The sequence below is a fragment of the Cydia strobilella genome, chromosome 11, assembly GCF_947568885.1.
Source record: "Cydia strobilella chromosome 11, ilCydStro3.1, whole genome shotgun sequence".
NCBI classification, from domain to species: Eukaryota; Metazoa; Arthropoda; class Insecta; order Lepidoptera; family Tortricidae; genus Cydia; species Cydia strobilella.
The window spans coordinates 15,644,436-15,672,120 of record NC_086051.1 but is presented as its reverse complement, the minus strand read 5'-3'; the positions used below and the strand labels follow the sequence as shown (position 1 = coordinate 15,672,120).

The following is a 27,685-nucleotide window of genomic DNA, read 5'->3' as shown; positions in this document are numbered from 1 at the left end:
TTATTTGACACAGTGTTTGTTTTGACGGCTCGTGGACCAATAAGAAACTGTGTCATTTAGCACCCAATGTTCCTGATTGGATCTCGACACGTCAATACTACTTTGTTTGTGACCGAGTTGCAAATCGTGTCGGAAAATTCAGTCCTTATATCGTGTACATGAAATTAAGAAGTGTAGTTATAGTGTTTCAATTTGCTATAAAATTTAATTATTTTATTTTAGACAGTTTACGCGAGCTATTCTAACATTTCTAACAATTTATCGAAGATAGGGTACCGTCCCAGAATACTAAAAGTAAAACATAAATACAAATATACAAAATGGAAACGTCACTTAGTTCCTGTGTTGTGATAATGTGAATAATGTTTTACGATTAAACAATGGCCAGTTAAAACATTCCTACGGTGATATAAAGCTGCGGATATTTTTAAATAGTCAAACGTGATGTTTGTGTGCGTACTCGATGAGATTTCAATATGAATTGGTTCGATACCTCTGGTTTGACGAGTCTGGCTAAGACGGCGCTGAAAGAGGCCCAGAAGACGCTGGACAAGGCTCTGGACATTCAGGACGAGAGCGGGGAGGAGGAAGAATCGGGGGCATCCACTTCTCAGATGAAATCTTCGCCAGGTGAAAGTGAAACTACCCCAAAAGACAACTCTGATTTCTTCGCTTCTTGGGGCCTCACAGTGAGCGCTGAAGGCCCTCAGGATGTCAACGAGCAGATAGTAGTCACCGAGAGCCCTTCTAAGGGCTCTCAAAGCCTCTGGGGCTCTTTCGCAGGATCTTTCTTTGAACATCAAAAGAATTCTGAAACAGATACAGCTATTGTTCAACCTCCAAAAGCTAAGTCCATGAATGTTATTAATGACTCAAAATATGGTAGTGCTACCGACTTGTTCTCTAAAAGCCAGCTCGTTATGTCTGATGAATCAGAGTTTGATGTTAAAAAGGTAAAAGATGAAGTCAAGGCAGATGAGAGACGTAATTCATCCCGCTCAAATAGATTATCATTGGTGTCTAGTAGAAATAGTTCTGATTCCGTTGAGGTATTGTCACAGAGTTTGAAGACTACTCCAGACTCTGAAGCTGCATCTGTTCACTCCATCTCCCACAGTAGTAGTGTTGGTCAGAAACTTAACTCTGAATCTGTGGAAATTTTACCAGACAGCCTTGTGAGTCCCAGCTCTATTGAATGTTTAGGCTTTGACAGTTATTCCAGTGATAAAAACAGCAGTTCATCTTCAAATCTCTCACCTAGCGAGTTGAGCGACAAGAAATCCACACCAGTTGACAGGACAGAGAAGGCGGAGACTGCGGACAGTGTAAGTTTGGTAGCCGATGATGATGAAGACACCATGTCCTATAATTCCATCTCAGAATGCACTGCTCCTACAGTTTTAGACACTGATGACAAGCCTGTTAGTCCATTCCCGAAACGAGAAGGCAAGAAGTTGCTAGAGAAAGAATTTATACACTTAGATCCTCCATTGCTACCACAGAAAATGCAGATTAGTGAAAACTCTTCTAATGATGGATCCTGGTCTGATCGGACCTTGAACGCTGACAATGACAGTATGATTTTAGATGCCAATGTTGACGAGCCAAAGAAAGAGACTGAACCTGAGGATGTCCTTATGGAGAAATTGAGTGATTCATCCTCATTTTACAATGTAAATGTTTCCAGTGAAATGATTAGGTCTGAAAGTTCAGCTTTTGTTAATGTTGAAAAGCAGCAATGTAGCCAGTCTGATAAATCCGAGTCTCAAAAAGGCAGCGTTAAAGAGCGAACATCACCAACCAGCTCTGATAGCAAGAGTGACTTAGTCAAAATTGGTTCTGATCGTACCTCCGGCCATACTTCAGGTGATGAACTTGAAACAACCACATCATCTGACATTGAGATCATTCCAAGTCCAAATGGTGACAACCATGGTTTTCGTAACAGTCCTGCCAAATATAACTTAAAAAAATTTGATGGCACTACCTCGCCAAACCTAGTGGATTTAGTATTAGGAAAATCTTTAGCAACGAAAATCCGTGGACATAATAGAGAATTATCTGAAGCATCAGTTCAAAGTAATACAAGTGATGACAGTAGTACAGAGAATGACCGGTTGATGCGCCGGTTGTGTGAAATGGCAGAAATATTGGAAGCCAGAGAGAACAGACTGATGGAAGTGAGCAGGAGCAATGTAGAGCTGGTGGAGAGTAATGCAGACTTGAAGACTCAGGTGGAGAGCTTGCTGGCGAAGCATGGGACGCAAGAGGGAGGAGATATTAGTACGATTACGGAGGACTATACGCAGAGGATGTCGGCATTGGAAAAGAAATTCCAACAGGCCATAAGGGAAAAGGTAAAGATAGTATGATTATCTCTGTCTATGTTTGAAATGAGACAGTCCTTTGACAAACTATAGTTTGTATTTTTTTACAGGACCAATTACGCAAGCAACTCGACAGCCTCAAATCCGACTCGTCCCGCAAGAACTCCTCCGAGCTAGAAAGCAATTTGAAAGAAAGAGACGAAGTTATAGCGCAGATGCAAGAGGAAGGAGAGAAACTAGCTCGTCAGCAGTTACAGCATTCAAATATTATTAAGAAGTTGAGAGCGAAAGAGAAGGATAATGAGCAAGTTATTAAAGGACTCAGGTAAGTTCTTTCAAACAAACACTATGAAGTCTGTTCTCCGAAATAAAAATGTTTTATTTTATTATTATTATTATAAACTGTATTTTATTTCAGGGATAAAATAGCTGAACAGACTTCCGAATTAGATCGCCTAAAGAGGTCTATCGCTGCCAAAGAAGAGTTAGAAGTATCACAAATAGAGGCGGTATACCGGCTTACCACCGCGAATAAGAAACTAGAGGTGGAACTTGCTGAGGTAAAGTGAACTTTATTTAGGTATGTATAAAATCTAATTCACTAGATCACAGCTATCACGAGAGGGATAAGGCGGTGTATCGACTTACCATGGCAAATAAGAATCATGATGTTGAACTCGACCAGGTAATCTATTGACTTTCGCTTTCTGCGGTCAACACGCTAACTATACGCGGCCACCTCCCGCATAGCGTACGACAAAATCCGCCTAAGGTAAAGTGAACTTTATTTAGGTATGTATAAAATCTAATTTACTAGATCACAGCTATCGCAAGAGGGATAAGGCGGTGTATCGACTTACCATGGCAAATAAGAATCACGATGTTGAACTCGACCAGGTAATCTATTGACTTTCGCTTCCTGCGGTCAACACGCTAACTATACGCGGCCACCTCCCGCATAGCGTACGACAAAGTCCGCCTCGACAAGGAAGGCAGCTCACCGCAGATATGCAACAGAGTTTGGCTGACTCGGCGACTCGGCAAGGCAAGGTGGATGGCCCAGGGCGACGGTAGAGGCCGTAAAGTTACCGTCGGCCAGATATATCATCTGACCTCTCCTCCAGTCGTAGCGGTTTCCCGTTCCACTGATCCGGGGAGAGGGAAGACGAGTGTGTGCGTCTGTGTTTGCGCGAACGCTTACGCACCTCAATATATCCTGCGCAATTGACCGCTCCTGAATAATACTAGGAGTCGAAGTGGTCGCCATGGTCAAAATCGGCCGGAAGGGATCATCATCATCATCAATCTACACCATATTAATATGGGTTTAGAGTTTAATTTACAAGACCACAACAGAGATCAGACGGCCCTATATACACGGTGGCTAAAAAAAAGGTGCATTCCCGTTTTCAGGGAAGTTTTGGGAATATACTGAGCAACTTACACTATCGGACCTAGATCTCGCGAAAAAAAATTTGGCTGTTTCATACATTTTGGCTTGTCCATTTTCTATGGGGGTTAATTTTTTTTTTCGCGATTTCTTGGTTGGTCTCATAGAAAAAGTTGCTCAGTATATTCCCAAAACCTCCCTGGCAACGGGAATGCACTTATTTTTTAGCCTTCCTGTATTTTTTTTTATATTTGAGTCGGGCAATTTAATTGAGACTAACATACATATAAATTTCATAAACTTAAAAATTAAACACTATTTTGGCAACAGAACGGCGTGGCTGGTGGAACGGTGGCGTCTGCTCTTGTGTCGGATTCGGCAGTTTGCCCCGGAACCTCCGAAACACGACACCCTTCGGCCAGAAGTAGAAAGTATATTTCATGGCGTGGCGTCTGTACTGAACTCAAATGGATTGCACTTTCGTAAATCTTATTGCAAAGTCATAAGACCCACCAATGTTCAGTCAAGAGTGTTACTGATAGTACTTAATCACGCATTAAAAATATACATTTGCGTAGTTACTTAATAAAAATAAAATAAAACTGCGCAGGACTGATTTACCATGAAGAGAGAATCAAATCAGTAAAAGTGTGCAATACATTACGTATGTTAATGCATTTTCCTTATCGTAACCACATTGTAACAATCATTGTTCAGTTGGAAAAAGGTTAGAACTGAAATACAATGCCATTTGAAATTGAATTTTAACGGAATGTTAATAAAGTTTAAAATTTAAAATTGTGATGTGTAAACATGATCTTTCTGTGTGCAGTGATGTGTTTGTTTCTATGTGTCGTTTACTTAGACTGAAGGTATTGTACGTTCGAGTTTACAAATATGTTTGTTTACAAGCCAACGTTATTTTTAAACAACCTTATTGTCTGTGCCTTAGAGGCGTTTTTTAAACTTCACTGTACGACTACCACTTAAGTCTCGCATTTTATGAAGAGCTGAATGGAACGAAGAATAAATGAATTACACAAACATAAAAAAGTATGGAAATTGTAATTCATATAGTTTGTTGTGTGGCATCTCTTTATGTTGTGATAGATACCTATTTTGTAGAGTTTCATGCACATGTTATTAAAGACATTTTTTATTGCAATTTGTATTTTAGTAGTTTTAAACTTCATACTAATCATACTTTATAGGTATATGAACTTCAACAAAGTTTCGTCTCGAAAAAACACTGCATATTAAGTAAGTTTCGTATCTATTCTTACGACCTGGGACCTGTTTCACGAAATCTGGCGGTTTAAGGAAGGAAGCCTCTTCATTTATTAGCTGTAAAAAAAAAACACTTGTATTATGAGTGGAGTGACAAACTTTGAACGGGTCCCTGAACAGGGACACTTGAGGTATCTGAGGTAACATTTCCGCTATTATGTCGTGAATTATACGACGAGGGCAGATAAGGACACGTTATCTTTGAATGTAAAGCGGTGTAATTTTAATTAGACAGATAACAATGGTTGAATTATCATGCGCTGGGATGTACGAATTAGATATTGGTCTATAATTCAGTACGTTTATGTCTGTACATTTCGGATTTTGCGTATATTTAACCTGAAAACAACTTATTTTCCTGAGCTTATATCCATACTAATATTATAAATGCGAAAGTCTGTCTGTGTGTTCCCTCTTCATGCTTAAATCGCTGAACCGATTTAGATGAAATTTGGCATAGAGATAGGTTGAGTCCCTGAGAAGGACATAGGATAGTTTTTATCCCGAAAATCATCCCTTAAGAAAGTAAAAAGCGGGGTGTAATTGAGATAATTAACGAAGTGTCTGCTAATTTGTGTGCATAATATGCTCTTATTTAGATTGCTATGAGAATTTTTCCAGGCGCCATACTTACTTTAGCTGCTGTTACTTAGTCCGCGCAGACGAAGTCGCGGGTAAAAGCTAGTATATCTATATGTTCAAGGTATTTCCACTTTCCAATAATGCTTGAGAAGCAGAAACGACTTCGTATGACGTCACGAATATAGACGTTCCTTTTTTAGTGTCTCTCTTTCGAAAGTGGCTTGATTGTTAATGCTCATGTCTATATATACTTAACTTATACATTTCTTTTATATACGAATAAAAAAGAGGGTACACTTGTGACGTTAAAAAAATATTTAAATGTAATTATTTTCGTTTAATTCTAAACGTTGAAGTCATCTGCGAGATTCAAACGAGACTATGAAAACAAAGAAGTAATGATTTTTTTCCAGTTCACTAATTTTAACATTTTTGGGCGACCGGTCTGGCCTAGTGGGTAGTGACCCTGCCTGTGAAGCCGATGGTCCTGGGTTCGAATCCCGGTAAGGGCATTCATTTGTGTGATGAGCACAGATATTTGTTTCTGAGTCTTGGGTGTTTTCTATGTATTTGTACATTATAAATATCGTTGTCTGAGTACCCACAACACAAGCCTTCTTGAGCTTACTGTGGGACTTGGTCAATCTGTGTAATATATATTTATTTATCTATTATTTATTTATTTATTACATTAATTTTGCAGACTAAAAGCGCACTAGACGACGCAAGCCAACGCCTCACGACGACCCGAGCGTCGCTCGAGGCAGCCAAGCGAGAGCTGGCCGACGTGGAGAGCGAGCGAGTGTCGCTGCGCGCGCGCTGCGGCGCCGCGGCGCGCGCGCAGCGGGACGCCGACCAGGAGCGCGCGCAGCTCGACACGCTGCAACAACAACTGACTAGTTTGAGAACTGAGGTGGTTCAAGGTCAGTGTTTCTTGAGCGTAAAACAGTAACGGACAAACCTACCGTTCTAAACCTTTTCGTAGGCTCCCAAATCAGCTATGATGAACCTTAAACTTGTTACCCTAACCATTTAATCCTTGGAGATTTTGCAGCCCAAATGATGCTGATGAGTCACAGTCGATGAGTTTAAAATTTGAATTAAAAATTAATTCTATTTGCCGACCCGATATTGCCTCGGCGGAAAGCAAATATTAACCCTTGACGTACGAATGTGGTATGTTTCATTGGTTAAGGATTAACCTTTCAAGACCCGTCGGCTCCCTCCATATTTACTACATTAACTAGAATATGGGTCCGGGTCTCGAAAGGTTAAACTAATTAGTAAAGTTTTATCTACTACTAGTTTGTGAATGTACAGAGGAACGCCGCTGGGTGTCGCGCGAAGAAGCCCTCCGTCGCGAGCTGACGGAGGCGCTGGAGCTGTGCGCCGCGCTGGAGGCCCGCTCGTGCGCGTGCGCGTGCGTCGGCGCGGGCGCCGCGCCCGGCGGGGACGGCGCCGGCGCCGGCGCGCTGCTGGCGCAGCTGGCCGCGCTGCAGCGCTCTGCGGTGGAGAGGGACCAGGCACACGTCAATACTGTGAGAGGGCTGAAACAGCAAGTCGGTAAGGCAGTAGGTTATAAAGTTATCGTTATTGGCGCGGTCGGTAGGATCTGTAGTGAAATTATAGTACGTGATTGCGACTGGGTGTCATATGGCACACCGTCTGGGTGCACCGGGGCCGGAAAGATAGGGGCCGAAAAAAAAACTATAACCAATATTCCTTGTTTAAACAAAATATTCTTTCCACTATACATATGGAAATTAGTTAGGGGACATGGACATTAGGGGTAGGTAGTAATAGTAAGGGATAATGTTGCTTTTATATTTATAGTTGAAAAATATTAATATGAATAAAATCAGAATTACTTAATAATTCATAAATTCTAACATCAATTTTAACTCGACAGCTGAAGCCGAAACCTCCTTAACCAAAGCCGTCGAACGCGAGCGCCTCTCCCGCGACGAATTAGAAGAGTTAACCAGACGACTGGCCGCCTCTGAAGGCTTACTGGACGACGCACAGAGCCGACTGGACACAGTTACCAGCCAGTGTCGAGAACTGGTCGCTAGGGTCGATACACTAGAGGATGAACTGGCTAGGTGAGTGTCTGACGAGTTATAAGAGTTCCCAACGACTGGCCGCCTCTGAAGGTTTACTGGACGACGCACAGAGCCGACTGGACACAATGACCAGCCAGTGTCGAGAACCGGTCGCTAGTGTCCATGAACTGGCTAGGTAAGTGTGTAACGAATTGTAAGAGTCTGAATAGGGCTTACTGGATAACGCGCAAGGGCGGGTGAATGACCAGCCAGTGTCGAGAACTGGTCGCTAGAGCCTACAAACGAGCATGAGCTAGCCAGGTAAATAGGTAAGTGTGTAATAAGTTGGGAAAATCTGTAAGTCTAAAGACGCAAAGGCTGACTAGACACTGACTAGCTAGTGTCCAAGACCATGCTAGAGTCGACACTCGACGACTGGCCGCACGCGTCTTACATACATAAACGCGAATTTAACCCTTGTATCAGTTTCGGATATTAAATCCCTATTTCACATACATCAAAATCTTTTACTTGCACCATAATCGCCTGCAAGTTTTTGGCGACCGTGACAGGACTGTTTACTAAGGTTTAGATTGCGATTCAGAGTCCCCAGTGAGTCGGGGATGCCTCTTTAGGCTTACTATACGACGCACAAGGCCGACTGGACACTGTGACCAGCTAGTATCGAGAACTGGTTGAACTAGAGGCTAGGTGACTGTGTGACGAGTTATAATAGTTAACCCGATGACTGGCCGCCTCTGAAGGCTTACTGTGACCAGTCAGTGCTGAGAACTGGTCGCTAGTGTCGACCTATCGACACACTAGAGGACGATCTAGCTAAGTAAGTGTGTGATGAGTTGGATGTAACTTGACGACTCAAGGTTAGGCGTTGCACATACAGACACGAAAGTACCAGTGATATAAAATGTTGCTACGCCCTAGTAGGGTCCATGATTGTTCCGTGGTGGAATGTTATCGATCCCAGTGCGCTCTCACGAACGGCCAAGAGGGTGAAACGCCGGAGTGGGTTTAGTGGGTAGGGCCAATTCTCCCCCCCTCTCGCCAAGAGAGGGAAAAGGAGCGGCGAGTCCCACACACCGTGCGTAAGTGCATTCCCACTCCGACAAAAAAAAAGGGTCCATGATTGTACTCACTTTATTTTAAGAACATCTAAACGAATAAATGAATGTAAGTCGAGTATACTTTTACAAAATAATGTTCATGAGACCAGAACGTATTACTTATTTACCAGATTGAAAATTATTTCCATGGTTATCGATGTATCAAGTCCAATTTCGTTAATTGCTGCGAAGGTTTTGGTTATAGAAATTGTTATAATTTTAAATTGTCATTCTCAGTAAATCCAGAGAGCTGACACGAGTAAAGGAAGAAACAGGCAAGCAGATAGCAGTGTTGCGGCAACAGCTCGCCGCCGCTGAGACTGCCCTGGCTGCTGTCCAGGATGCCTTGGAGACGGAGAAGAAACGAAACGCTATTCTACAGGTAAATATTACTGCAATGTTCTGCCGCCAGAGTGTAGTACTAGCGCCTATCGTAAACCATAGAGTAACTTATCCATACTGTGCCTTAAACTGTTTTTTGACTAGTTTTCATAGATGCATACTAATATTATAAATGCGAAAGTGTTTCTGTCTGTGGGCAAACTGTCACCTAAATATATATCATCTAAGCGTTTATTACCTGCGGGGACACTATTGGGACGCAAATTATCAAAAATATTTAAATCTAAATAACAATTTATTAAATTTACTCTAACACACTATCTCGCTTAAGTTACTTCTTCACGCTTAAACCGCTGAACCGATTTAGTTGAAATTTGGTATAGAGATAGTTTAAGTCCCGGGGAAGGACATAGGGTAGTTTTTATCTCAGAAGTCATCCTTTAAGGGGGTGAAAAGGGGGGGGGGTGGAAGTTTGTATATGGAATCGATAAAAAGCAGATTGAAAAAAATAGGACTGTTATGAATAATTCCACGAATGTTTTTCAGGAGCAAGTGTCGTGTCGCGGCGACATTAGCCCGCCGCACTCCGTGGCTTCCGACACGCTGTCATCATCTTTATGGGCTTCGGTAAGTCTTTCATATCTTTTTGAACGTAATTGTATACTAAGTAAAAAGTTTTAAAAACTAAATACAGTGGAATCCGTTTATTATGACTCCGCTTATATTGACCAATAGCTTACTATGACGTAATTTCTGTGAGAGTTTCAAACTTTTCATATAAAATTCTTTGTAAATTTCGAGACACATTTTTTGCTTTTTAAATCGAAAGTCCTTGTGATCCTGAGTAGAAAGAACCTAAAAGTTGATGGAGTTTTGAAAAAAAGTAAACTGGCTTTTAAGTGAAAATGCCCACATATCTCACATTTCTTTCATCCGACATCCGATATCGGATCGGGCAATGTGAAAACTCTCCTACACAACATAACACACAACACACATACACACACATAAACATAAACATAAACATAGCTATAACGATGGTACTAACAATATTGTATGGAATTTTGAATGTTCTGAAATAAAGATATATTTTTTTTATTTATTTTTTTATAAATACGATAGGTACGAAAAAAATCCTATACAGTAGAATCCGCATATAATGACATCAAAAGAAAGTGACAAATACATCATACTAAACGGATGTCATATAAAACAAAGGTACGTCATAGGAAGCGGTCGGTCATTGAAATGTTTTCAGGAGGAGACCGGGCGCGCCACGCCCACCGGCGCCGGCGTCGGCGTGACGTCAGCGGCCGGCGTCGACGAGCTGCTCGCGCACCTGCAGCGCCGCGACGGGGAGCTGCGCGCCGCGCAGGCGCGCGCGGTACAACTCGGCGCCGAGCGCAACACGCTCAGAGACCACGTAGCTTCGCTCCGGGCGAGGCTTGACGACTATCAGGTGACGTTACTGTACTAGCATATACCACAGGTAGGTCGGCGTCGACGAGCTGCTCGCGCACCTGCAGCGCCGCGACGGGGAGCTGCGCGCCGCGCAGGCGCGCGCGGTACAACTCGGCGCCGAGCGCAACACGCTCAGAGACCACGTAGCTTCGCTCCGGGCGAGGCTTGACGACTATCAGGTGACGTTACTGTACTAGCATATACCACAGGTAGGTCGGCGTCGACGAGCTGCTCGCGCACCTGCAGCGCCGCGACGGGGAGCTGCGCGCCGCGCAGGCGCGCGCGGTACAACTCGGCGCCGAGCGCAACACGCTCAGAGACCACGTAGCTTCGCTCCGGGCGAGGCTTGACGACTATCAGGTGACGTTACTGTACTAGCATATACCACAGGTAGGTCGGCGTCGACGAGCTGCTCGCGCACCTGCAGCGCCGCGACGGGGAGCTGCGCGCCGCGCAGGCGCGCGCGGTACAACTCGGCGCCGAGCGCAACACGCTCAGAGACCACGTAGCTTCGCTCCGGGCGAGGCTTGACGACTATCAGGTGACGTTACTGTACTAGCATATACCACAGGTAGGTCGGCGTCGACGAGCTGCTCGCGCACCTGCAGCGCCGCGACGGGGAGCTGCGCGCCGCGCAGGCGCGCGCGGTACAACTCGGCGCCGAGCGCAACACGCTCAGAGACCACGTAGCTTCGCTCCGGGCGAGGCTTGACGACTATCAGGTGACGTTACTGTACTAGCATATACCACAGGTAGGTCGGCGTCGACGAGCTGCTCGCGCACCTGCAGCGCCGCGACGGGGAGCTGCGCGCCGCGCAGGCGCGCGCGGTACAACTCGGCGCCGAGCGCAACACGCTCAGAGACCACGTAGCTTCGCTCCGGGCGAGGCTTGACGACTATCAGGTGACGTTACTGTACTAGCATATACCACAGGTAGGTCGGCGTCGACGAGCTGCTCGCGCACCTGCAGCGCCGCGACGGGGAGCTGCGCGCCGCGCAGGCGCGCGCGGTACAACTCGGCGCCGAGCGCAACACGCTCAGAGACCACGTAGCTTCGCTCCGGGCGAGGCTTGACGACTATCAGGTGACGTTACTGTACTAGCATATACCACAGGTAGGTCGGCGTCGACGAGCTGCTCGCGCACCTGCAGCGCCGCGACGGGGAGCTGCGCGCCGCGCAGGCGCGCGCGGTACAACTCGGCGCCGAGCGCAACACGCTCAGAGACCACGTAGCTTCGCTCCGGGCGAGGCTTGACGACTATCAGGTGACGTTACTGTACTAGCATATACCACAGGTAGGTCGGCGTCGACGAGCTGCTCGCGCACCTGCAGCGCCGCGACGGGGAGCTGCGCGCCGCGCAGGCGCGCGCGGTACAACTCGGCGCCGAGCGCAACACGCTCAGAGACCACGTAGCTTCGCTCCGGGCGAGGCTTGACGACTATCAGGTGACGTTACTGTACTAGCATATACCACAGGTAGGTCGGCGTCGACGAGCTGCTCGCGCACCTGCAGCGCCGCGACGGGGAGCTGCGCGCCGCGCAGGCGCGCGCGGTACAACTCGGCGCCGAGCGCAACACGCTCAGAGACCACGTAGCTTCGCTCCGGGCGAGGCTTGACGACTATCAGGTGACGTTACTGTACTAGCATATACCACAGGTAGGTCGGCGTCGACGAGCTGCTCGCGCACCTGCAGCGCCGCGACGGGGAGCTGCGCGCCGCGCAGGCGCGCGCGGTACAACTCGGCGCCGAGCGCAACACGCTCAGAGACCACGTAGCTTCGCTCCGGGCGAGGCTTGACGACTATCAGGTGACGTTACTGTACTAGCATATACCACAGGTAGGTCGGCGTCGACGAGCTGCTCGCGCACCTGCAGCGCCGCGACGGGGAGCTGCGCGCCGCGCAGGCGCGCGCGGTACAACTCGGCGCCGAGCGCAACACGCTCAGAGACCACGTAGCTTCGCTCCGGGCGAGGCTTGACGACTATCAGGTGACGTTACTGTACTAGCATATACCACAGGTAGGTCGGCGTCGACGAGCTGCTCGCGCACCTGCAGCGCCGCGACGGGGAGCTGCGCGCCGCGCAGGCGCGCGCGGTACAACTCGGCGCCGAGCGCAACACGCTCAGAGACCACGTAGCTTCGCTCCGGGCGAGGCTTGACGACTATCAGGTGACGTTACTGTACTAGCATATACCACAGGTAGGTCGGCGTCGACGAGCTGCTCGCGCACCTGCAGCGCCGCGACGGGGAGCTGCGCGCCGCGCAGGCGCGCGCGGTACAACTCGGCGCCGAGCGCAACACGCTCAGAGACCACGTAGCTTCGCTCCGGGCGAGGCTTGACGACTATCAGGTGACGTTACTGTACTAGCATATACCACAGGTAGGTCGGCGTCGACGAGCTGCTCGCGCACCTGCAGCGCCGCGACGGGGAGCTGCGCGCCGCGCAGGCGCGCGCGGTACAACTCGGCGCCGAGCGCAACACGCTCAGAGACCACGTAGCTTCGCTCCGGGCGAGGCTTGACGACTATCAGGTGACGTTACTGTACTAGCATATACCACAGGTAGGTCGGCGTCGACGAGCTGCTCGCGCACCTGCAGCGCCGCGACGGGGAGCTGCGCGCCGCGCAGGCGCGCGCGGTACAACTCGGCGCCGAGCGCAACACGCTCAGAGACCACGTAGCTTCGCTCCGGGCGAGGCTTGACGACTATCAGGTGACGTTACTGTACTAGCATATACCACAGGTAGGTCGGCGTCGACGAGCTGCTCGCGCACCTGCAGCGCCGCGACGGGGAGCTGCGCGCCGCGCAGGCGCGCGCGGTACAACTCGGCGCCGAGCGCAACACGCTCAGAGACCACGTAGCTTCGCTCCGGGCGAGGCTTGACGACTATCAGGTGACGTTACTGTACTAGCATATACCACAGGTAGGTCGGCGTCGACGAGCTGCTCGCGCACCTGCAGCGCCGCGACGGGGAGCTGCGCGCCGCGCAGGCGCGCGCGGTACAACTCGGCGCCGAGCGCAACACGCTCAGAGACCACGTAGCTTCGCTCCGGGCGAGGCTTGACGACTATCAGGTGACGTTACTGTACTAGCATATACCACAGGTAGGTCGGCGTCGACGAGCTGCTCGCGCACCTGCAGCGCCGCGACGGGGAGCTGCGCGCCGCGCAGGCGCGCGCGGTACAACTCGGCGCCGAGCGCAACACGCTCAGAGACCACGTAGCTTCGCTCCGGGCGAGGCTTGACGACTATCAGGTGACGTTACTGTACTAGCATATACCACAGGTAGGTCGGCGTCGACGAGCTGCTCGCGCACCTGCAGCGCCGCGACGGGGAGCTGCGCGCCGCGCAGGCGCGCGCGGTACAACTCGGCGCCGAGCGCAACACGCTCAGAGACCACGTAGCTTCGCTCCGGGCGAGGCTTGACGACTATCAGGTGACGTTACTGTACTAGCATATACCACAGGTAGGTCGGCGTCGACGAGCTGCTCGCGCACCTGCAGCGCCGCGACGGGGAGCTGCGCGCCGCGCAGGCGCGCGCGGTACAACTCGGCGCCGAGCGCAACACGCTCAGAGACCACGTAGCTTCGCTCCGGGCGAGGCTTGACGACTATCAGGTGACGTTACTGTACTAGCATATACCACAGGTAGGTCGGCGTCGACGAGCTGCTCGCGCACCTGCAGCGCCGCGACGGGGAGCTGCGCGCCGCGCAGGCGCGCGCGGTACAACTCGGCGCCGAGCGCAACACGCTCAGAGACCACGTAGCTTCGCTCCGGGCGAGGCTTGACGACTATCAGGTGACGTTACTGTACTAGCATATACCACAGGTAGGTCGGCGTCGACGAGCTGCTCGCGCACCTGCAGCGCCGCGACGGGGAGCTGCGCGCCGCGCAGGCGCGCGCGGTACAACTCGGCGCCGAGCGCAACACGCTCAGAGACCACGTAGCTTCGCTCCGGGCGAGGCTTGACGACTATCAGGTGACGTTACTGTACTAGCATATACCACAGGTAGGTCGGCGTCGACGAGCTGCTCGCGCACCTGCAGCGCCGCGACGGGGAGCTGCGCGCCGCGCAGGCGCGCGCGGTACAACTCGGCGCCGAGCGCAACACGCTCAGAGACCACGTAGCTTCGCTCCGGGCGAGGCTTGACGACTATCAGGTGACGTTACTGTACTAGCATATACCACAGGTAGGTCGGCGTCGACGAGCTGCTCGCGCACCTGCAGCGCCGCGACGGGGAGCTGCGCGCCGCGCAGGCGCGCGCGGTACAACTCGGCGCCGAGCGCAACACGCTCAGAGACCACGTAGCTTCGCTCCGGGCGAGGCTTGACGACTATCAGGTGACGTTACTGTACTAGCATATACCACAGGTAGGTCGGCGTCGACGAGCTGCTCGCGCACCTGCAGCGCCGCGACGGGGAGCTGCGCGCCGCGCAGGCGCGCGCGGTACAACTCGGCGCCGAGCGCAACACGCTCAGAGACCACGTAGCTTCGCTCCGGGCGAGGCTTGACGACTATCAGGTGACGTTACTGTACTAGCATATACCACAGGTAGGTCGGCGTCGACGAGCTGCTCGCGCACCTGCAGCGCCGCGACGGGGAGCTGCGCGCCGCGCAGGCGCGCGCGGTACAACTCGGCGCCGAGCGCAACACGCTCAGAGACCACGTAGCTTCGCTCCGGGCGAGGCTTGACGACTATCAGGTGACGTTACTGTACTAGCATATACCACAGGTAGGTCGGCGTCGACGAGCTGCTCGCGCACCTGCAGCGCCGCGACGGGGAGCTGCGCGCCGCGCAGGCGCGCGCGGTACAACTCGGCGCCGAGCGCAACACGCTCAGAGACCACGTAGCTTCGCTCCGGGCGAGGCTTGACGACTATCAGGTGACGTTACTGTACTAGCATATACCACAGGTAGGTCGGCGTCGACGAGCTGCTCGCGCACCTGCAGCGCCGCGACGGGGAGCTGCGCGCCGCGCAGGCGCGCGCGGTACAACTCGGCGCCGAGCGCAACACGCTCAGAGACCACGTAGCTTCGCTCCGGGCGAGGCTTGACGACTATCAGGTGACGTTACTGTACTAGCATATACCACAGGTAGGTCGGCGTCGACGAGCTGCTCGCGCACCTGCAGCGCCGCGACGGGGAGCTGCGCGCCGCGCAGGCGCGCGCGGTACAACTCGGCGCCGAGCGCAACACGCTCAGAGACCACGTAGCTTCGCTCCGGGCGAGGCTTGACGACTATCAGGTGACGTTACTGTACTAGCATATACCACAGGTAGGTCGGCGTCGACGAGCTGCTCGCGCACCTGCAGCGCCGCGACGGGGAGCTGCGCGCCGCGCAGGCGCGCGCGGTACAACTCGGCGCCGAGCGCAACACGCTCAGAGACCACGTAGCTTCGCTCCGGGCGAGGCTTGACGACTATCAGGTGACGTTACTGTACTAGCATATACCACAGGTAGGTCGGCGTCGACGAGCTGCTCGCGCACCTGCAGCGCCGCGACGGGGAGCTGCGCGCCGCGCAGGCGCGCGCGGTACAACTCGGCGCCGAGCGCAACACGCTCAGAGACCACGTAGCTTCGCTCCGGGCGAGGCTTGACGACTATCAGGTGACGTTACTGTACTAGCATATACCACAGGTAGGTCGGCGTCGACGAGCTGCTCGCGCACCTGCAGCGCCGCGACGGGGAGCTGCGCGCCGCGCAGGCGCGCGCGGTACAACTCGGCGCCGAGCGCAACACGCTCAGAGACCACGTAGCTTCGCTCCGGGCGAGGCTTGACGACTATCAGGTGACGTTACTGTACTAGCATATACCACAGGTAGGTCGGCGTCGACGAGCTGCTCGCGCACCTGCAGCGCCGCGACGGGGAGCTGCGCGCCGCGCAGGCGCGCGCGGTACAACTCGGCGCCGAGCGCAACACGCTCAGAGACCACGTAGCTTCGCTCCGGGCGAGGCTTGACGACTATCAGGTGACGTTACTGTACTAGCATATACCACAGGTAGGTCGGCGTCGACGAGCTGCTCGCGCACCTGCAGCGCCGCGACGGGGAGCTGCGCGCCGCGCAGGCGCGCGCGGTACAACTCGGCGCCGAGCGCAACACGCTCAGAGACCACGTAGCTTCGCTCCGGGCGAGGCTTGACGACTATCAGGTGACGTTACTGTACTAGCATATACCACAGGTAGGTCGGCGTCGACGAGCTGCTCGCGCACCTGCAGCGCCGCGACGGGGAGCTGCGCGCCGCGCAGGCGCGCGCGGTACAACTCGGCGCCGAGCGCAACACGCTCAGAGACCACGTAGCTTCGCTCCGGGCGAGGCTTGACGACTATCAGGTGACGTTACTGTACTAGCATATACCACAGGTAGGTCGGCGTCGACGAGCTGCTCGCGCACCTGCAGCGCCGCGACGGGGAGCTGCGCGCCGCGCAGGCGCGCGCGGTACAACTCGGCGCCGAGCGCAACACGCTCAGAGACCACGTAGCTTCGCTCCGGGCGAGGCTTGACGACTATCAGGTGACGTTACTGTACTAGCATATACCACAGGTAGGTCGGCGTCGACGAGCTGCTCGCGCACCTGCAGCGCCGCGACGGGGAGCTGCGCGCCGCGCAGGCGCGCGCGGTACAACTCGGCGCCGAGCGCAACACGCTCAGAGACCACGTAGCTTCGCTCCGGGCGAGGCTTGACGACTATCAGGTGACGTTACTGTACTAGCATATACCACAGGTAGGTCGGCGTCGACGAGCTGCTCGCGCACCTGCAGCGCCGCGACGGGGAGCTGCGCGCCGCGCAGGCGCGCGCGGTACAACTCGGCGCCGAGCGCAACACGCTCAGAGACCACGTAGCTTCGCTCCGGGCGAGGCTTGACGACTATCAGGTGACGTTACTGTACTAGCATATACCACAGGTAGGTCGGCGTCGACGAGCTGCTCGCGCACCTGCAGCGCCGCGACGGGGAGCTGCGCGCCGCGCAGGCGCGCGCGGTACAACTCGGCGCCGAGCGCAACACGCTCAGAGACCACGTAGCTTCGCTCCGGGCGAGGCTTGACGACTATCAGGTGACGTTACTGTACTAGCATATACCACAGGTAGGTCGGCGTCGACGAGCTGCTCGCGCACCTGCAGCGCCGCGACGGGGAGCTGCGCGCCGCGCAGGCGCGCGCGGTACAACTCGGCGCCGAGCGCAACACGCTCAGAGACCACGTAGCTTCGCTCCGGGCGAGGCTTGACGACTATCAGGTGACGTTACTGTACTAGCATATACCACAGGTAGGTCGGCGTCGACGAGCTGCTCGCGCACCTGCAGCGCCGCGACGGGGAGCTGCGCGCCGCGCAGGCGCGCGCGGTACAACTCGGCGCCGAGCGCAACACGCTCAGAGACCACGTAGCTTCGCTCCGGGCGAGGCTTGACGACTATCAGGTGACGTTACTGTACTAGCATATACCACAGGTAGGTCGGCGTCGACGAGCTGCTCGCGCACCTGCAGCGCCGCGACGGGGAGCTGCGCGCCGCGCAGGCGCGCGCGGTACAACTCGGCGCCGAGCGCAACACGCTCAGAGACCACGTAGCTTCGCTCCGGGCGAGGCTTGACGACTATCAGGTGACGTTACTGTACTAGCATATACCACAGGTAGGTCGGCGTCGACGAGCTGCTCGCGCACCTGCAGCGCCGCGACGGGGAGCTGCGCGCCGCGCAGGCGCGCGCGGTACAACTCGGCGCCGAGCGCAACACGCTCAGAGACCACGTAGCTTCGCTCCGGGCGAGGCTTGACGACTATCAGGTGACGTTACTGTACTAGCATATACCACAGGTAGGTCGGCGTCGACGAGCTGCTCGCGCACCTGCAGCGCCGCGACGGGGAGCTGCGCGCCGCGCAGGCGCGCGCGGTACAACTCGGCGCCGAGCGCAACACGCTCAGAGACCACGTAGCTTCGCTCCGGGCGAGGCTTGACGACTATCAGGTGACGTTACTGTACTAGCATATACCACAGGTAGGTCGGCGTCGACGAGCTGCTCGCGCACCTGCAGCGCCGCGACGGGGAGCTGCGCGCCGCGCAGGCGCGCGCGGTACAACTCGGCGCCGAGCGCAACACGCTCAGAGACCACGTAGCTTCGCTCCGGGCGAGGCTTGACGACTATCAGGTGACGTTACTGTACTAGCATATACCACAGGTAGGTCGGCGTCGACGAGCTGCTCGCGCACCTGCAGCGCCGCGACGGGGAGCTGCGCGCCGCGCAGGCGCGCGCGGTACAACTCGGCGCCGAGCGCAACACGCTCAGAGACCACGTAGCTTCGCTCCGGGCGAGGCTTGACGACTATCAGGTGACGTTACTGTACTAGCATATACCACAGGTAGGTCGGCGTCGACGAGCTGCTCGCGCACCTGCAGCGCCGCGACGGGGAGCTGCGCGCCGCGCAGGCGCGCGCGGTACAACTCGGCGCCGAGCGCAACACGCTCAGAGACCACGTAGCTTCGCTCCGGGCGAGGCTTGACGACTATCAGGTGACGTTACTGTACTAGCATATACCACAGGTAGGTCGGCGTCGACGAGCTGCTCGCGCACCTGCAGCGCCGCGACGGGGAGCTGCGCGCCGCGCAGGCGCGCGCGGTACAACTCGGCGCCGAGCGCAACACGCTCAGAGACCACGTAGCTTCGCTCCGGGCGAGGCTTGACGACTATCAGGTGACGTTACTGTACTAGCATATACCACAGGTAGGTCGGCGTCGACGAGCTGCTCGCGCACCTGCAGCGCCGCGACGGGGAGCTGCGCGCCGCGCAGGCGCGCGCGGTACAACTCGGCGCCGAGCGCAACACGCTCAGAGACCACGTAGCTTCGCTCCGGGCGAGGCTTGACGACTATCAGGTGACGTTACTGTACTAGCATATACCACAGGTAGGTCGGCGTCGACGAGCTGCTCGCGCACCTGCAGCGCCGCGACGGGGAGCTGCGCGCCGCGCAGGCGCGCGCGGTACAACTCGGCGCCGAGCGCAACACGCTCAGAGACCACGTAGCTTCGCTCCGGGCGAGGCTTGACGACTATCAGGTGACGTTACTGTACTAGCATATACCACAGGTAGGTCGGCGTCGACGAGCTGCTCGCGCACCTGCAGCGCCGCGACGGGGAGCTGCGCGCCGCGCAGGCGCGCGCGGTACAACTCGGCGCCGAGCGCAACACGCTCAGAGACCACGTAGCTTCGCTCCGGGCGAGGCTTGACGACTATCAGGTGACGTTACTGTACTAGCATATACCACAGGTAGGTCGGCGTCGACGAGCTGCTCGCGCACCTGCAGCGCCGCGACGGGGAGCTGCGCGCCGCGCAGGCGCGCGCGGTACAACTCGGCGCCGAGCGCAACACGCTCAGAGACCACGTAGCTTCGCTCCGGGCGAGGCTTGACGACTATCAGGTGACGTTACTGTACTAGCATATACCACAGGTAGGTCGGCGTCGACGAGCTGCTCGCGCACCTGCAGCGCCGCGACGGGGAGCTGCGCGCCGCGCAGGCGCGCGCGGTACAACTCGGCGCCGAGCGCAACACGCTCAGAGACCACGTAGCTTCGCTCCGGGCGAGGCTTGACGACTATCAGGTGACGTTACTGTACTAGCATATACCACAGGTAGGTCGGCGTCGACGAGCTGCTCGCGCACCTGCAGCGCCGCGACGGGGAGCTGCGCGCCGCGCAGGCGCGCGCGGTACAACTCGGCGCCGAGCGCAACACGCTCAGAGACCACGTAGCTTCGCTCCGGGCGAGGCTTGACGACTATCAGGTGACGTTACTGTACTAGCATATACCACAGGTAGGTCGGCGTCGACGAGCTGCTCGCGCACCTGCAGCGCCGCGACGGGGAGCTGCGCGCCGCGCAGGCGCGCGCGGTACAACTCGGCGCCGAGCGCAACACGCTCAGAGACCACGTAGCTTCGCTCCGGGCGAGGCTTGACGACTATCAGGTGACGTTACTGTACTAGCATATACCACAGGTAGGTCGGCGTCGACGAGCTGCTCGCGCACCTGCAGCGCCGCGACGGGGAGCTGCGCGCCGCGCAGGCGCGCGCGGTACAACTCGGCGCCGAGCGCAACACGCTCAGAGACCACGTAGCTTCGCTCCGGGCGAGGCTTGACGACTATCAGGTGACGTTACTGTACTAGCATATACCACAGGTAGGTCGGCGTCGACGAGCTGCTCGCGCACCTGCAGCGCCGCGACGGGGAGCTGCGCGCCGCGCAGGCGCGCGCGGTACAACTCGGCGCCGAGCGCAACACGCTCAGAGACCACGTAGCTTCGCTCCGGGCGAGGCTTGACGACTATCAGGTGACGTTACTGTACTAGCATATACCACAGGTAGGTCGGCGTCGACGAGCTGCTCGCGCACCTGCAGCGCCGCGACGGGGAGCTGCGCGCCGCGCAGGCGCGCGCGGTACAACTCGGCGCCGAGCGCAACACGCTCAGAGACCACGTAGCTTCGCTCCGGGCGAGGCTTGACGACTATCAGGTGACGTTACTGTACTAGCATATACCACAGGTAGGTCGGCGTCGACGAGCTGCTCGCGCACCTGCAGCGCCGCGACGGGGAGCTGCGCGCCGCGCAGGCGCGCGCGGTACAACTCGGCGCCGAGCGCAACACGCTCAGAGACCACGTAGCTTCGCTCCGGGCGAGGCTTGACGACTATCAGGTGACGTTACTGTACTAGCATATACCACAGGTAGGTCGGCGTCGACGAGCTGCTCGCGCACCTGCAGCGCCGCGACGGGGAGCTGCGCGCCGCGCAGGCGCGCGCGGTACAACTCGGCGCCGAGCGCAACACGCTCAGAGACCACGTAGCTTCGCTCCGGGCGAGGCTTGACGACTATCAGGTGACGTTACTGTACTAGCATATACCACAGGTAGGTCGGCGTCGACGAGCTGCTCGCGCACCTGCAGCGCCGCGACGGGGAGCTGCGCGCCGCGCAGGCGCGCGCGGTACAACTCGGCGCCGAGCGCAACACGCTCAGAGACCACGTAGCTTCGCTCCGGGCGAGGCTTGACGACTATCAGGTGACGTTACTGTACTAGCATATACCACAGGTAGGTCGGCGTCGACGAGCTGCTCGCGCACCTGCAGCGCCGCGACGGGGAGCTGCGCGCCGCGCAGGCGCGCGCGGTACAACTCGGCGCCGAGCGCAACACGCTCAGAGACCACGTAGCTTCGCTCCGGGCGAGGCTTGACGACTATCAGGTGACGTTACTGTACTAGCATATACCACAGGTAGGTCGGCGTCGACGAGCTGCTCGCGCACCTGCAGCGCCGCGACGGGGAGCTGCGCGCCGCGCAGGCGCGCGCGGTACAACTCGGCGCCGAGCGCAACACGCTCAGAGACCACGTAGCTTCGCTCCGGGCGAGGCTTGACGACTATCAGGTGACGTTACTGTACTAGCATATACCACAGGTAGGTCGGCGTCGACGAGCTGCTCGCGCACCTGCAGCGCCGCGACGGGGAGCTGCGCGCCGCGCAGGCGCGCGCGGTACAACTCGGCGCCGAGCGCAACACGCTCAGAGACCACGTAGCTTCGCTCCGGGCGAGGCTTGACGACTATCAGGTGACGTTACTGTACTAGCATATACCACAGGTAGGTCGGCGTCGACGAGCTGCTCGCGCACCTGCAGCGCCGCGACGGGGAGCTGCGCGCCGCGCAGGCGCGCGCGGTACAACTCGGCGCCGAGCGCAACACGCTCAGAGACCACGTAGCTTCGCTCCGGGCGAGGCTTGACGACTATCAGGTGACGTTACTGTACTAGCATATACCACAGGTAGGTCGGCGTCGACGAGCTGCTCGCGCACCTGCAGCGCCGCGACGGGGAGCTGCGCGCCGCGCAGGCGCGCGCGGTACAACTCGGCGCCGAGCGCAACACGCTCAGAGACCACGTAGCTTCGCTCCGGGCGAGGCTTGACGACTATCAGGTGACGTTACTGTACTAGCATATACCACAGGTAGGTCGGCGTCGACGAGCTGCTCGCGCACCTGCAGCGCCGCGACGGGGAGCTGCGCGCCGCGCAGGCGCGCGCGGTACAACTCGGCGCCGAGCGCAACACGCTCAGAGACCACGTAGCTTCGCTCCGGGCGAGGCTTGACGACTATCAGGTGACGTTACTGTACTAGCATATACCACAGGTAGGTCGGCGTCGACGAGCTGCTCGCGCACCTGCAGCGCCGCGACGGGGAGCTGCGCGCCGCGCAGGCGCGCGCGGTACAACTCGGCGCCGAGCGCAACACGCTCAGAGACCACGTAGCTTCGCTCCGGGCGAGGCTTGACGACTATCAGGTGACGTTACTGTACTAGCATATACCACAGGTAGGTCGGCGTCGACGAGCTGCTCGCGCACCTGCAGCGCCGCGACGGGGAGCTGCGCGCCGCGCAGGCGCGCGCGGTACAACTCGGCGCCGAGCGCAACACGCTCAGAGACCACGTAGCTTCGCTCCGGGCGAGGCTTGACGACTATCAGGTGACGTTACTGTACTAGCATATACCACAGGTAGGTCGGCGTCGACGAGCTGCTCGCGCACCTGCAGCGCCGCGACGGGGAGCTGCGCGCCGCGCAGGCGCGCGCGGTACAACTCGGCGCCGAGCGCAACACGCTCAGAGACCACGTAGCTTCGCTCCGGGCGAGGCTTGACGACTATCAGGTGACGTTACTGTACTAGCATATACCACAGGTAGGTCGGCGTCGACGAGCTGCTCGCGCACCTGCAGCGCCGCGACGGGGAGCTGCGCGCCGCGCAGGCGCGCGCGGTACAACTCGGCGCCGAGCGCAACACGCTCAGAGACCACGTAGCTTCGCTCCGGGCGAGGCTTGACGACTATCAGGTGACGTTACTGTACTAGCATATACCACAGGTAGGTCGGCGTCGACGAGCTGCTCGCGCACCTGCAGCGCCGCGACGGGGAGCTGCGCGCCGCGCAGGCGCGCGCGGTACAACTCGGCGCCGAGCGCAACACGCTCAGAGACCACGTAGCTTCGCTCCGGGCGAGGCTTGACGACTATCAGGTGACGTTACTGTACTAGCATATACCACAGGTAGGTCGGCGTCGACGAGCTGCTCGCGCACCTGCAGCGCCGCGACGGGGAGCTGCGCGCCGCGCAGGCGCGCGCGGTACAACTCGGCGCCGAGCGCAACACGCTCAGAGACCACGTAGCTTCGCTCCGGGCGAGGCTTGACGACTATCAGGTGACGTAGCTATATTGTGTATAAAAAATTTTCACTTGTTACACCTGTCGGTCGGTTGGAGTTGACGAGATGCTCTCGCAACTACAAGGACGAGATGGGGAGCTGCGTGCTGCGCAAGCTCGCGCTCTGACCGCGAGCCAGGCGCAAATTTCGTCAGTCATCGCCTCCCGGGCGAAAACTCGTATAGCGGTTAACGGCTATGTATGATAAACCCTCGTGAACATCAGCTGCCGCTCCGTTGGTGGGTTGAGGAATGGCAGCCACCGAAACAGCGATACAATCGGCTGACGATTTTGTTAATTCACAATAGCATCTAAACTATCATCTGACAAAGTATCAAGCGGGAGGCGATGACAATTTTTTTTATAGACTTTATTTGCTGCCATTCCTCAACCCACCAACGAAGCGGCAGCTGACGTTCACGAGGGTTCATCATACATAGCCGTTAACCACTTTACGAGTTTTCGCCCGGGAGGCGATTAGTCATGGAAATCTGTTCCTGGCCCGCGGTCTACTACAACTTAGCGCTGAACGAAATACATTAATATAGCTATACCGTGTACACAAATTTCTCGCTTGCTTATTATAGTTTAATATTTGTATACAGGGCCACTTGCAAGTGTATTACCATTCGCTAACCCGTTGTTAACCGGTTAAACCTGGAGTTACCATGGTTACCAGTACAATTTGACATTGGGTGCAAGTGCCGCTGAACGTAAATTGGTACCCAATTTTCATATCTAATTTAATTCACAGAGCGTCCAAGAGCAATACGACGCCCTACTCCAAATGTACGGCGAGAAAGAGGAGCAGTTGGAAGAGGTCCGTCTAGACCTTCAAGATGTCACGCAGCTGTACAAGGCGCAGCTGGATGAGCTGGTCGCTCTCAAGCGCAGGTAGCCGTCGGCCGGCGTCTCTTAGACCACTTCCACTTATACGAAAGGAAACATTAACGGCTGAAAATCACAAAATCACGGAAAAATAGCCACAACCGAATACAGAACCTCCTCCTTCTATGAAATAGAAGTCGGTTAAAAAGGAACAGGCGGACGCTGATTTCCAGCGGACAAAACATAGGGCGCACAAGGAATACGTATTTCCGTCAAACGGCCAGTGATTTAAATAGTAATTTTTGCGCGAAATTGATAATTTACATCGTGAACTAAATGATTCTTATTCTTAACTCTAAGAACAAATTAAATTACTTTCGGCATGTATTTAACAGGTCACCAGATTTAGTAAAATTTTACACCGAAAAATTCGTTTTTACGTATTTGAAGTAATTTTATAGACGCAACGGACACAAAACAGAATTCAAGTTTGTACTATGTCTTATTTGTGTTACGTCGCATTAAAAATGAGGTAAAGCCAATTTAATCTCAAAAAGCTACTGCTACTAATACCGGCTGCTTTTGTTATCACTGACCAAACTGAGGGGTGAATGTGTATGTCATACTGAACAAATTTTACTATGAGCAAAGATAGATATAACTCCGTAATAGATGGATACAGTCTAAGGAAAAAACGTGCCTCGAAAATCAAGAAAATTTGACTCTCGATCAGATGGCGCCACTAGCTTTGGCCTACTCTCGTATAGAGGGCGTTGACGATGACGGTTTCGTTTGTTATTTAACAATTTTAACGCATATCAGTGAAAGAACATGGGTCAAAATCATAAAAATAATTAATGCCAATAAAAAAAGTCAATTATCCATATTTAAATACATTTTATCGTATTTTTATAAATCTTCATTTTTAGTTTTAAAGTATGTCGATAGATGGCAGTGAATTTACTGTTGTTACAAAATTTACTATGACAGTACCGCTCTAGTATAAGTTACTCTATGCTATGGGGCCAACCCCGAAATCGCGGAAAAAAAAATCTGCCGTCTTGTGCATGTTTTCTATAGAACAGCTGTTTTTTTTTTCGCGATTTTGAGGTTGGCCCCATAGTAAAAGTTGTTCAGTATGACCTTACATATTCACCCGTCAGTTTGGTCAGTGATAACAAAACCATCCTGTATAATTTATGCCAATTGTATTTCCTTCTTTTTGAAGAAAAATTGTTCTGTAATTGCCATTTAAATGTAAAACGGTGTTCAACGTGTATTTCACTTAAAAAATCACGAATTTGCACCTGTGTGCTATGTAGGTACATAGCTTACATTGTGATATGTCTTTATTATAATACTTATTATAGATTTATGGTCAAAAATGTATATCCGGACAAATGTATGGTCAAGGAACTTGATTTCTGTGTTACCTTCGTAATTTGTCACTGAATTGTAAATAAATTTCATTAATAAAGTATGCACTATTGCAGCTGTGTGTACATCGTCACAGTGTAAAAAGTATACAGTGGACCGACTACTTTGACGTATACCGAGCTACTAACAATGGCGAATGTATGCAGCTCGGGTGCGCGCGGTACACCCCTCGCACCCCGCACGATTGCTGTCTAGATGGCTTCGTCGAATGACTGTCTTGTTTTATAGACTGTGACATCGTGGTACAGAAATACAATTCCTTGATTGTACAGGGACGAAACTATGGAACGAAAAACCTTGTTGTCTATGGTTTTAGAGCAATACAATGACATATGTTTAGTCCTTGGAGGATATAAGCAAACGGAGACGCCATGTCTGTAATTTTCTGTACAAAACAGTCTGCCGGGGAGGGGAACGTCAAATGTATACGTAACGTAAAAATAGCCATGTCAGATAAACGTCCATACATTATGTATGACCATTGGCCGCCTATTCTCGACAGAGGGGGAACGCCTGTTAATGGCTACTCCGTTTGGTTATATATCCTCTAAGGTTTAGTCATTGGCAACTTATAAAAGATGGCTTTGATATTAAAGTACCGTCAAATAAAAAATACATGTAACGGTGCTCAGAAATCTCTGGCAATTATGCAATAGTCGAATTAGATATAATCTGGTAAAATGCAGGCATTATATATACTTATGCTTATTAATTTTGTTTCTTTAACGTTAAATTTTGAAAAAGCTAATCTAGTTTTGATAATGCAGAAGTTCGCTTATTGTAGTAAATAGAAGTATTATTTTTGGTGATATTTTGAAACTGTCACAATTCGCCCCATTTTAATATACCCAGAGTAATTTGCATTTTAAAATTCTGACTTCACTACACGAAGTGATATTGAGTTATGTTAGCAAAGTCTGATGAAGAAATCGTGAGTAATATACACTAGAGGAAATAAAAGGATCACTTTGTATGGGTATTTGTGTACAAGCTGATTAGTAGGTACTAAATACTAAACTTGGAAATGGCGTATGATGATCTGTTGAGATTGAATAAACTTAAAACTTTTTTCATCTGTTATTCGGTTTTGCCAAATTCTTGGTCAAAAATTTTTTTGAAATTCAATAATTCTACACGGTGGCTAAAAAATAAGCGCAATCCCCTTTGCCAGGTAGGTTTTGGGATTATACTGAGCAACTTTTACTATGGGACCAACTCCGAAATTGCAAAAAGAAAATTGGCTTTTTCATACATTTTGGCTGGTCCATTTTCTATGGGAGGGTAAATTTTTTTTTCCCGATTTCGTGGTTGGTCCCATAGTAAAAGTTGCTCAGTATAATCCCAAACCTCCCTGGCAACAGGAATGCACTTATTTTTTAGCCACCCTGTATATATATATTTATTATTTTATTGGTTGCTTAGTTATATTCTTTAAACGCCCTAGAAATCATCTAAATTTTACTTAGTATACTAACTATGTAAAGATGTATAGATTAAAATGATGTAAAGCTATTCTTAAGTCGCAGACATAAATATGTGAATGTAAAGAGACCAGTGATTAAACCGTTCGTTAGTCAGATTCGGTGTCCATACATTTATGTCAAGGGCTGGGGGTCTTCTGCAATTACAATGATATTATATAATTAGTTTTAATA

General features: G+C 53.3%; 1 protein-coding gene across 1 annotated transcript; it reads left to right on the top strand.

The window, feature by feature from the left end:
- Positions 1 to 98: 98 nt before the first annotated feature.
- LOC134745558 (TATA element modulatory factor) lies at positions 99 to 27,684 on the top strand. Its single transcript, XM_063679622.1, has 10 exons — positions 99 to 2,357; positions 2,438 to 2,652; positions 2,746 to 2,887; positions 6,290 to 6,509; positions 6,907 to 7,149; positions 7,496 to 7,688; positions 8,987 to 9,131; positions 9,638 to 9,718; positions 10,350 to 10,550; positions 24,520 to 27,684. The coding sequence occupies exons 1-10, from the start codon at positions 477 to 479 to the stop codon at positions 24,661 to 24,663; spliced, it is 3,465 nt and encodes a 1,154-aa protein (XP_063535692.1). The 5' UTR covers positions 99 to 476; the 3' UTR covers positions 24,664 to 27,684.
- The last annotated feature ends 1 nt before the right edge of the window (position 27,685 follows it).